Source organism: Nanorana parkeri, unplaced genomic scaffold (genome assembly GCF_000935625.1).
Source record: "Nanorana parkeri isolate BGI_ZX_2015 unplaced genomic scaffold, ASM93562v1 scaffold995, whole genome shotgun sequence".
Taxonomy (NCBI): domain Eukaryota; kingdom Metazoa; phylum Chordata; class Amphibia; order Anura; family Dicroglossidae; genus Nanorana; species Nanorana parkeri.
Window position 1 is genome coordinate 350,301 of NW_017307263.1, and position 11,768 is coordinate 362,068.

Here is an 11,768-nt window from a genome sequence, read left to right on the forward strand (position 1 = left end):
TCTTGGATGACACATTCCTCCAGATAAATTTTGCAAGTGTCTAGAGGTAGGCATGGGACCATTAGTCACTTTTTTTTTTTTTTAAGCCTGTGGAGCGTGCATTGAAAAACATCCCCTGTGAACAAAAAAAGTGAATTGGGAAATCACAACACACTAAAAAAAAGTGCACAAGGGTGTCTTGGTCCTCCTCTGAGGAGGAAGGGCCACGATTTCTTGACCCCCCCGGGGAGCCAGGCTCCTGACAGGTGCAAGTACGACTTAAGTCCACCTACCCGAAGGCAGGCGGACCCCTCTCCTCTGGGACCTACCGAAACACTTTTTTCTATATTGAAAAATATACTTTATTTATATTATAAAATATACAAAAACGAGTTACACATTCGGGGTACATTGTAAACACTACATAGCAATACAGTACAATCACACCAATAAATTACATTCACCCTGCGGCAAGATGCCTGACATGTAGCACAAGACAAGAGTCCTGAGCCCTCCACGCCATTCATGACACCGCTTTGCCCCTTCCTGAGTATGTGGTCCATAGGATAGGGATTCCAAGTGTAATACAAGAATGCTCGAACGAGAATCTGCAAGTTACAGACCCAGCTAGAGACTGAAACCTCTGCAATATATGGGCAGATAAAACAAGGGGGCACAGTAACAATCCCCCAAGCTACAGTATTCACAAGTAGTGTGAAGAGCAGCAAATATGAACAGAGGGAGCCTGGAAACCATGAAAAGATTAGGGGAAGAATGCTAGTTAGAGGTCCCCTGAGAACCATGTCCATGACGTAGACCATGGAGACGCTACCCAAGTAGGCCCCAGGGCAACAGACTCCCCCAAACCTGGGAATGGGGAAGAAAGCTCAGCTACGCATAGGCAGAGGAATCCAGAATAGGGCTGTCACAGTTGAACCTGCCCTAGCAAGGATCTGTATGCGCTCTATGGCTGAACTAGGGAGACTACAAGGATCTATATTATTGTCGCCCGTGCTCAGCTTTTGATTGCAGGTCTCGAAGACTGAAGAAAAAAAACAAGAAAATAAAGGGGAAATAGAAGGAAAAAATTCAGTGCAAAAGAAAAAGAGAACTAAATAGACATGTGCGCTGGAAAAAAAATTGTTTTGTTTCGCTTTCATTTGGATTTTTCGTTATTTCGGTTTTCAGGATTCTGGTTCGAAAGTCAACTCCTTTAGGGATTTGGATTCGGACGAAATCCGAATTTTCGTTCATTTTGTTAGCGGTAGTATATACAAAGTTTTGTTATGAACAAATGTTCGTTGCAGCAAAGTGCCATTAGGCAAAATATTTTTTTTAATTTTTTTTATTTTTTACAGTCCACAGAAGAAACAAAAATGAGCGTGGGGTTGCCCCCCAATTAATACCAGACCCTTTAGGTCTGGTAGGAATGTTAGGAGGGACCACCCATGTTAAAAATAAAAAAAAGTGCACAGGGTTCCCCCAAAAAACGTACACAAGGCCCTTTAGGTCTGGTAGGAATGTTAGGAGGGACCACCCATGTTAAAAATAAAAAAAAGTGCACAGGGTTCCCCCAAAAAACGTACACAAGGCCCTTTAGGTCTGGTAGGCATTTTAAGAGGGAACCCCATCCCCCCAAAATAGTGAAAAATAAGCCCCCCCCTAAAATTCCTACCAGACCCTTGATTCAAGCAAAGGCCTGGCAGGGCAGAAATGGGGGGGGGGGCAATCAAGCGACCACCCTTGCGCCATACCAGCCCACCTGCCCTAGGCATTGGGAGGGTGTCACCATGCCGATGGGGACAAAGGCCTTCTTCCCCATCCCTGACCTGGTGGTTGTGGGGGTCTGCGGGCAGGGGTGTTTTATTTGCATTAGGGTACCACTTTAGGGGGGCACCCAGATGCCACCCCCCCCCCCTTTTAAATGAATAAGGGGTACTTGTACCCCTACTCATTCACTAAAGGGTTGAAAGTAAATGTAAATAATCAAAACACCCCAACAGGAGATAGAACGCCTCCAGGTTGCCATATTGCATAGAAATTAAGAAAAACTAAATGACTTGTTTAGCAATTTAAATACAATATTTTTTCAAAACAAAAGTGGAGTTTACCTTTAAATTGGATAGAGCCCTTCCTCAAGTTCAATACATTCTGTGTTGACAATTTTACCTATATACATTGACGTTTTCAAAGACTGGGCCAGTTGTGCTGGAACTACTGGAACTCTGGCCTTGAAATGCACATCTTCAGTGACATTCCAGCCCGTGGCCAGACGCATGTAGCAGACTAGAGCCCAGCATTAGTCCTTCCAGGGGTGCCCTGCAGTAACAAATACTGCAGAATTAATGTGGAGAATTATTCGTGCATTCTGAGAAAGTCTGCTTTCAATGGCTAACTGGAGGGACTATGCCGAACAAGAAAGGTCTGATGTGAATCTACCAGCAGCTGGATTGAAGCTGACTGTAGAAAACCCACACAATGTCTTGAACAGCAGAGCTGAAAACAGACATCCATCCACCCAAGCATACAAGACTAAACTGAAGCAAGGTTGGTGTGGGAGGGGTTATGTAGGCCCTATGTGCTGTCCTACAGTTTTTATAATGTGGTCTAGTGTCCATTCTACTCGAAGGTGGAGCCATATAATGGTAATAGATGGTTGCTTTGTCCCTAGATGGACATCAGTGTAAATTTAGGAGTGGTGCACAGACAGATTATAACTTTGAAAAGCCTGCCACTATCTCTGATGACAGGCACAAAGAAGAATGAGAGTATTCAGTAAAAATGACTTCAACTAAAAGTCAACTTTGTTTTGCTTTCTTGAAAAGTTTAAGTTGTTTAACTAGCTGCCTAGCTGTTACCTGCTGTGCCACAAGGACAGTATACAAAGTCAATAACTTACCTTTCTAATTTATCTTGCTTCTGTTTATTAGAGGTTTTCCTCTTTTCTTTTTTTTTAAGGAAAAATAAAGAAAATTTCTTATTTTTACCAAAACTGATTTATTAGTGCAAACACAGAAAGGTGCTTTAACTACTTCTCCTGAGTACAGAGAAACTACATGACCTAACAATTAAAAGGTTCAATGGCCAAGCTGCCCCATTCAGGTTATTAGAGATGATTAAATTAGGTGGTATATCGTAGATGCCTATGAATGAAAGACATTCATGTTTATAAACCACTGGGGCGACAAATATGGCTTTGGTACAATCCACACATGTATGTCAAGTTATTTATATTTGACCACAAAGTTGTTACCTTGTAGGAATTGAAGTGCATTATGACATCGGTTGCCAGCTGTATGCATGTGAAATCAAATAGAAACACCCCACAGAAAAAAAAGAGCAAACAAAAAGATTACTTAACTTATAAAGATACTTAAGAAAGTATGACAGTGTTCATAGGAAGGCATATTTTGCTAAACATCTGTATAGTTCAGCTTCTGAATATACAGTTATAACATATTCCTTAGGGGTGTTTAAAGCGGACCTTTGCACTCAAAAATCCAATTCTACCAATGCATCCCTCTATGTATGATGATTGATAATAACATAGACATGTCAGGTGTAAAATGCTGTGATTTTGAAATACATTTGGAGAGCATTCACTTCTTGCTTTGAAAGTGCAAATGACTTCAGTTTGCCAAAGCAATGCACACTGGGATTGCCTTGTCATCAGCAGAGTTTTGCTGGGAAATCTCATCTGTAATCTCAGGAGATCTCAGGGGAAAGGCTTTTTCCTCCCCTGAGATGATGTGCGTGGTCACATGTCTAGTCACATGCCAGAAATCAAGAAAGTAATAGGGGAGCTAGTAATCTGCCCTTAGTAAACATGGCCACTGTCAGAAGACTGGGAAAGAAAAGAGAAATAAGGTATGCAAAGAATACAAAGCCGGCAATTATCTAGAAGTCTGTGTCTGTAGATTGTCATTACTAAACATTTCTAAAGGTGTGTTTGTTGTTATTTTAAAGATATGGGTAAAGGTCCACTTTAAGATGTGAAATAATCTAACCACTTCAGTAAGGCTAGTTAGGTTTGAGGCCTAAAGGTGATCTGCCTTTAGTTAAGTAACTAGTCACAGCCAGTGTTTAGGGGTGGGAAAATACATTATTTGACAATCATTGTGCAGAAGCCAAAAAAAGAGAAGGACAGCGATTCAGGATTAACTCTGAAATCCTCCACTTTAAAGAGCTTAGTACAGATGTCTGATTTCTGTGTCAGGAGATCCTGGCAGCAAAGCCGTGGGATTAAAAGCAGTTGGTACCTGTCACATTGAATTAACATGTCCTAGGAGATGGCATAGCAACTATCATATCACAGGGCGTATTGCACATTTTAAGGGTCAGAAGACTGGTACTAGAAGAAGCTTTCAGTTCATCTGAGAGAAAAAGACTTAGATATGAGTGAAATTATTCAAAGATAGAGTGTGGATTACTGTTCCATAAGCACATGATACTTAATATAGCATATGACATAACACTTATCCTGAGAATACCAGGATTGACTTAAAATAGCATAGGGCGGTGCATCAGTAAAGCTATTAAAATAGATCATTGACTGTGAAGCCCAATTACTGTGGTATCTGATTCATTTATAACACATTAATTTAATATTGTTTTGCCCCAAATACCAAACTTGTTTGTACACAAGAATACAGATTCGAAAGAGTACAGTAAAATTCTGCTTCAAACTTTCAATCCAGACACATCAGCACCCCCTCCCTTTATCACTAAGCCTCAAGACCTCTAATGGGATTTCTCAAGTCAGGTGATAATTGGAAACCTTTCATCCCAGGAACATAATCAAAAAGGAAGCAGAGAAAGGAGCAAGAAGGATACTGAAAGACCAGTAAAACCTACAGCAAGTGGAAGGAAATCTAGGAATGCTCCAGGGCTAAATCAGTAAAAAAGAAAGCTGAACAGAAATAGAAGACGGACTCTAAAGTATTTGTACAGAGAGAAAAGTGGATCCATTTTACAAGTCTAACAAGGGAACAGGATTATAGCAGTACTTTAGATCTGGAGATCTGAAATTTGATACACGGAACTTTTTATAGCACAGTTTTTTCAAAAGGGAAAAATCATAAAAACAGCACAAAGGAGCAAGATCCTGAAATAAAAAAAAGAACTTCGGTGCATTTCTCACTAAGTGGAGGGCAAGGAAGCACAAACACCTGTAGTATAGAGCTGGAGGAAACTGGGGTGCTTGATACAGAAGGTGGAGACGGAGAGATGGGAAGTGGTGCAAGTGCAGAAGACAAAGAGCTAGCAAAGAGATCAAAGGAGCTTGAGAAAAAATTGCAGGAAGATGCTGCCATTGATGCCAAGACAGTGAAACTTTTGCTACTCGGTGAGAAACAGATGTTAATGAGAATGTGCTTGGGTGAGAGTATTGGAGAGACCAAAGAGGTTAATATTTTACAGCAACAAAGGTATATTTATATCAGCATCTAGTAATTTTGCAAACAACTCTTAGATGAACTCTGTAAATTTGGATAGTGGAATATAGATTATTACAGAAACCTCATTTAAGTTCTATATAATATTGAAGCCCAGTGTATTGCTCCAGGGATTGACCCATAGACCTGCCTGTAGCAAACAAACGAATATAAAAAAAAATAATGAAAACAAAGAGGCTAGGCTAATGCAATACATACATAAAGCTTACTGTTGGAGCAGTCAGACATGCCATGGAATAATTTGAACTACTTGGTAGGGTATAAGAAAAAATTAATCAGAGCAAGTCTATTTTTAATCTCATTGGGGGACTTTGAGTAATAACACAGAATTGTGTTTTTCATGAATTCTGTTATTTAATATTATGATACTGTTTTGCTGTTGAGAGTTTATATGACACATACTGTATTTATTTGTACTGGCAAAGTTTATATTCAAAGTCAGAATACATAAGTTATTCTTTATTTTTCAAAGATTGTATGTAAAGTATACCTCGGTGTTTTGGTAATGCATGGTAATATGCATTAATGCATTGACTTTGTGCAGTTGCAGCACACCCGAAATGCATGTGCTGCATTACATAACTGGTGCAGGGACATTTTGTTTTCCGTTGCAGTTGTTTTGGCAGCCCATTCAAAATAAACGGGCTGCTTTAACATAACACATGATAATGTGGGAAATACCGCACAATAATGTGTGTGCTGTAAGGTATTGCAACTCTGGTATAGTGTTGACTGTCGAGGGTCCTAAGACTATGTACAAAAGTAATAAAATAAATGCATTTAATTAATTAATTCTTATTCTAGAAAATGAGCAAATACATATTGTAATGTAGTTTACCAACTGTAGATCATGATTCATGATTTATGCCTTCACTGTGGACTCAACTATGAATACTTCTAATTCCATGTTTTACCACAACCAAATCTGACAGTCATTAGCTTGATGCTTGCTCTGGGCAATTAGCAAATGAGTAATGCCAGTAAGTAGCAGCACAAGAGCATATTAGAGGACATTAACTCCTTCATATAAATCTCCCTGTGGGTCAGACCACAAAATTACATTTTAAAGGAGGTATTATAATAAGATAATGTATCCACAAAACAGTGCAAACAGATATGTATTAAACATAATAGAAAACTAATCAAATCAAAACTAAGCCTTGGGTAATAATATCACTGTAAATAAATCCTAGTAAAGTATATCACATCTTTTCATGCTAGAAAGTAGAAGCCAGTGTATTTTATTTGGTTGCTTTAGACAGTATGGTTAAAGGTTTATACTCCTGAAAACAACTTAGTGTATTTCATTTATTTGAACTTCATCCTGCTATGTCATAGTTACATAGTATTTGAGGTTGAATAAAGACACAGGTCCATCAAGTCCAACCTATTGCGTGTATGTATGTGATTCTGCATGTGTATGCGTGTGTACGAGTCCCTGTGTTTTTAAGTGTACCTGTACCCCTGTATGTTACGGTCTCTGAGGAAATTGTCTAAATGCTTTTTGAATGATTCAATACTCTCAGCTGATACCACTGCTTGTGGCAGCGAGTTCTAGACTTTAACCGCTCTAACTGAGAAGAAGCCCCTACGCCCCTTGTGGTTAAATCTTTTCTCCACCAATTTTAGGTGGTGGCCTCTAGTCTTTGTTATGCAGTTTACTGTAAAAAGTTTATTGCTGATGTTGCTATCAACATTGAACATCTTGTACATCAAAATCATGCCTCCCCTTAATCTCCTTACTTCAAGCGTGAACATGTTTAAATTTAGTAACCTTGTCTCATAGCTTTGGTCCTCCATCCCCTTAATTAGTTTAGTTGCCCTTCTCTGGATTCTTTCCAGCTACAGGACATCCTTTCTGAGGATTGGTGACCAAAACTGGACCGCATACTCCAGATGAGGCCGAACCAGCGATCTATAAAGTAGTAGTAGTATAAATGTTCTGAATGCTTCTAATGCTGCTGGTTTGTGTGGCCTTTTTTTTTATATTATAGTCATACACTATGAGCTTACCACTATGACTATTCACTAGACCCGGGATGGTGTTTACAAAAGGGAGAAGAGTTGGCAGAAGGCAGCAGAAGTGAACAATCTAGGCCAAAATAGCTGATTGGAAACATTCTCCAATTCAGCTCACTTTCCAGTTCAGCTATGTTGTCCTAGATTGTTCACTTCTCCTGCCTTCTCCAAACTCTTCACCATTTTACGAATAACCTTGTAAAAGTATTCTAAAAAAAAGGTTTGAGCACACAAGAATGTATGTCTGTTTGCGACTATTAATAGGTTATCAGTAGATCTGCTCAAGGGACTTAACCACCAGGAGCATGCCAAGAGGTACATTTCTCTTAAATAGGAATAAGAGGAGTGAGTTTAGATTTTTTTTAAAAAGGGAACGTCCCTGTAAAACCATCTCAATGTTTGCTTAGTGAGCTGCTTAACCAAAATTTTCTTTTTTTTTAAAATTCTCCACTTGCTGTGTATAAATATTTTCCTAACAATGTTGTGTTTTTGAATAGCTAAAATAACTATTTTGACGTGTTTTATACTGGTATATGATCTGTTATTTACGTAAATACTAGGTCAAATTGTGCTCTATATTAAGCAAAGCTACTTTTCTATTGACATTGATTATTCTTTCTAAGCTCCTTAAAAGAATGCAAAACACGTAAAGGACATCTAAACTCAAGAACAAGATTTAAATATATTGCAGCTTACTAGTCTTTAGATGTGGTGCCTGCATTAGTTGTTTTATTTTCAGGCTAATAGCTTTTTTTTTTACCAAGTACAATATATATATATATACTGATCTTGTCAGAAATACAGTGTGAGATAAACTGAAAGCACAAAATGATTTTCCTTCTGTAAACTACTTATCCTACCCCATGTAAAGTAAATGAACAGAGGAAGTCATTGATGTCCAGCCTAGATGGCAATCATGGCTTTCTCCATATATACAGTGGAGTGCGTGTAGCCACCCTAGGACCGGAAGTGTGTTATTTGCACAATTAAAAGGTAAACATAAGCCAGGAGAAATACCAGGAAAAAGGCCTGAAAAAAAGAAAACCAATGCAGCCACCTCATCTAAAGACTGTAAATATGCAATATATTCCATTTGTGTTTTGGGGTTTAGAAACTCTTCAATTCCCATATGTGTAAAGGTGGGAGCACTGTATGGGCAATCTCCAATCTGTAGGACTTCTGTAACAAAAAACTTTCTGTATTGCTTAACAGATAGAAGGAGTTGAAACTAACAAGCTTATCATTTGCTATACAGATGTTATTTCAGAAAGTTTGATGAAGCCAAATTCCCTGAAGCTCTTCCTATGATCTCCTTCACTTTCTTTTGCCTGCAAGAATCAGGTGTTAACTCCAGTGAGAACTCTGGGCATAATTATTCTTAACCCTTGCAGTGGGTGATTGTGATTGTTTTTGTCTAGAGATGAAAATAAAAGTTAAACACACCTTAATCTCAAAACCGGCCCTGCCTCCTTACTCCCATTGACCTTTCTCACATCCAATGCACTATATTGGACATGATGACTCACAGGTTTTTAGACCAGCGGAAGGGGAGAGATTTTTTTTGACCAAAACAAACATTTACTACCCCCACACTGCAAGGGTTATGTTTTCTTCTGCCCAGAGTTCTTCTTTAAAATGGAAGACTCCTATGAAGTACTAATGTCAAAGTGACTTAACAGTGCTGATATTTGGAGAATCGAATGACGGCTAGTTAGAGCTATATAAACATCAATATATGATATTTAATAGGGGTCGTAAAATATGTAGAAACCAGTACATATATGTGTGAGTGCCTCTGAGGATATAACCAAAACATGACGATTATAAACAGACCTCATCAATCTAATGTTAAAAATAAAGTTTATGTTTCAGTAGCACTATAACAGCTTACTCATCGTTTTATTTTAAAAGCATGTATTTATTGACTTATAGCTCTTATGCAATAGCATCCTGATGATACTTACTTTTCTTTTACTATTTTTATTTCCCTATGTTATTTGTAGCTACTTCAAAGTAAAGAAAATCCAGTTTGATGTTTGATTGCCGACATCAAATCTGAAGATTTGATGTGAAGTGATATAAACAAAGCTCCTCCAATGATATGCATAAAGACTCCCCCCAGCTTTGTACATGAGAAAAACTTTCATCCAAATTCTGTCTAGTTCATACTGACATGCACAAAAAAAGCTGCAAAGTTAGACTTTCTGTAGTGCAGTTTTTTATGAAAGACTGAGGAGATGTAACTTTAAAGCATAGTTAAACCCCAAAACACAGATTTAATGTTTTGTAGCTTACTAGTCCTTAGATGAAGTGGCTGCATTAGCTCTCTTTTTTAGGCTCCTTTCTCTTTCTTATAGTTTCACCTGGTGAACACACTTCCTACCCTAGGGAGACTATGCTCACTGCTCCATGGAGGAAGCCATGGTTGTCACCCAGGCTGGACTTTAAACATGTCTGGTTCTCTTAATCTCTATTGCATGGGGATTAGTGGTTTACAGAAGGAAGATAACATTGTTTGTGCTTTTAATTCAGCTCGCATGATATGACAAGGGCACCGCATTGCAAAAAAAAAAAATGTAAACAAAGTAAAAGTAAAAAAAAAAAAAAAACAGCCTGCAGTCCCCTTCCCAAACCACACCAGACCCTTTAGGTCTGGTAGGAAAGTTAGGAGGATGCCCAAGTTTAAAAAATAAATAAATGTGTAGGGTTCCCCACAAAGTCATACCAAGCCCTTTAGGTCTGGTAGGAAATTTGAGGAACCCCACCACCAAAAATGGGAGGATAAAATTGCTAACCAGACCCTTAACCTTGGCCTGGTAGGGCAGGAATGGGGGTTGACACGAGTGAGCGCACCCCCCTGCAGCATACCAGGCCACATGCCATCGGCACTGGGAGGGTGCTTTTCCAGGGTCCCCACACAAGCCCGTTGGGGCGTTGGTTCTGGAGGTCTGCAGACGGGGGGGCTTATTTGCATCGGGGTACCCCCTTTAATACCCAGATGCTGCCCCCCTTGTGAATAAGGGGTACTTGTACCCCTATTCATTCACTAAAGGGTTAAATAAAAATAAAAATAAAAAACTCCACACTTTTGAAAAAGTTCTTTAATTGAAAAAACAAAAACATGGTTTTTGACATATCCTTTTATGAAAAAAATTGATCCAACGAGGTAATCGACATCAATCACAGCGTCCAGCATTGCCAACAACACCGCCGACTTGCCAAAATTTAAAAAAGCCTGACGCCCGCCGACCCCTTCACACCTGCCGAACACACGCTGCAAAATGACCTGTTTGACAGGTTCTGGGGAAAAGTAAACAAATGGGTGGAGCTAGCAGTGGCATCCACCGTGGCTCCGCCTATTTATTTTGATTTGGCCGACACTTGTCATATGGGTCGGCCAAATGAAAACAACTGGGCGGAGCCAGTGGTGATGTCACAGCTGGCTCCGGCCAGTTATTGTCATGCAATGACAGCCCAGTGTCCTCAAATGATCTGAGGATGCTGGGCTGTCATTAAATTACAACAAATGGGTGGAGCCAGCCGTACATCAGGCCTGGCTCTGCCCATTTGTTTAAATTTGCAGGGAGAATGGTAAGCTTCAACATATGCTTGGCTGAGCTGTTCACCTGCCTTCGATTGCTGTACGGGATATTGTGAATTGACCATACAGCAGCCCAAAGGGCTCTGACAGCCAAATTGAGCCGAAGGATTAGCGATGCTGCGGCTTAATCTTTCGGCTCAATAGTGAATAACCCTCTAAATAAAATATTCCTAGTTTGTCTTAAGAGTATTGTTTACCAATTTTTAAGAACTTTGTAACACCACATTCCAAATATGTGCAGTTTTGTGCTCCATCTACAAAAAGTGTATTTAAAAGGGTTCAGGGGGATGCAACATCACTAGTTAAATGGATGGATTGAATGGATATATGATATACTGAAAGATTACAGACTGTGCATGTTTCCTATAAAACAGTGTTTCCCAAAATGTGGACCATGGACTACTGGTGTTACATGGTAGAAGTTGGCATTTATAAGGAGCACTCTGTGTAGTCCATAAAAGAGTACCCTACTACTGCATAACCATTCCTAAAATCTATATTTAATGAAAAAGAGTGTTAGCAACAAATATTTACAGAACGAAGTCTGAACAATGTAATTAATATGTACCACAGTCTACATAAAGGACATAGGTAACCCAATTAAAAACTGTATGACACTTATTATGTAAAGGAAAGTAATTGGAATATGACAAAAATGAAGCAACATTAATTGTATTATACTGCATAAGTATAAATGAGAATATAAGTCACATTGC

The 11,768-nt window shown here is 39.1% G+C and overlaps 1 protein-coding gene across 1 annotated transcript in view; it reads left to right on the top strand.

Moving 5' to 3' along the window:
* The first annotated feature begins 5,205 nt into the window (after positions 1–5,205).
* GNAT2 (G protein subunit alpha transducin 2) overlaps positions 5,206–11,768 on the top strand; it is a 22,545-nt gene continuing 15,982 nt past the window's right edge. The window contains exon 1 of the mRNA XM_018566993.1: positions 5,206–5,323. Within this exon, the coding sequence (XP_018422495.1) occupies positions 5,206–5,323 (118 nt within the window). The remainder of the gene's footprint in view (positions 5,324–11,768) is intronic.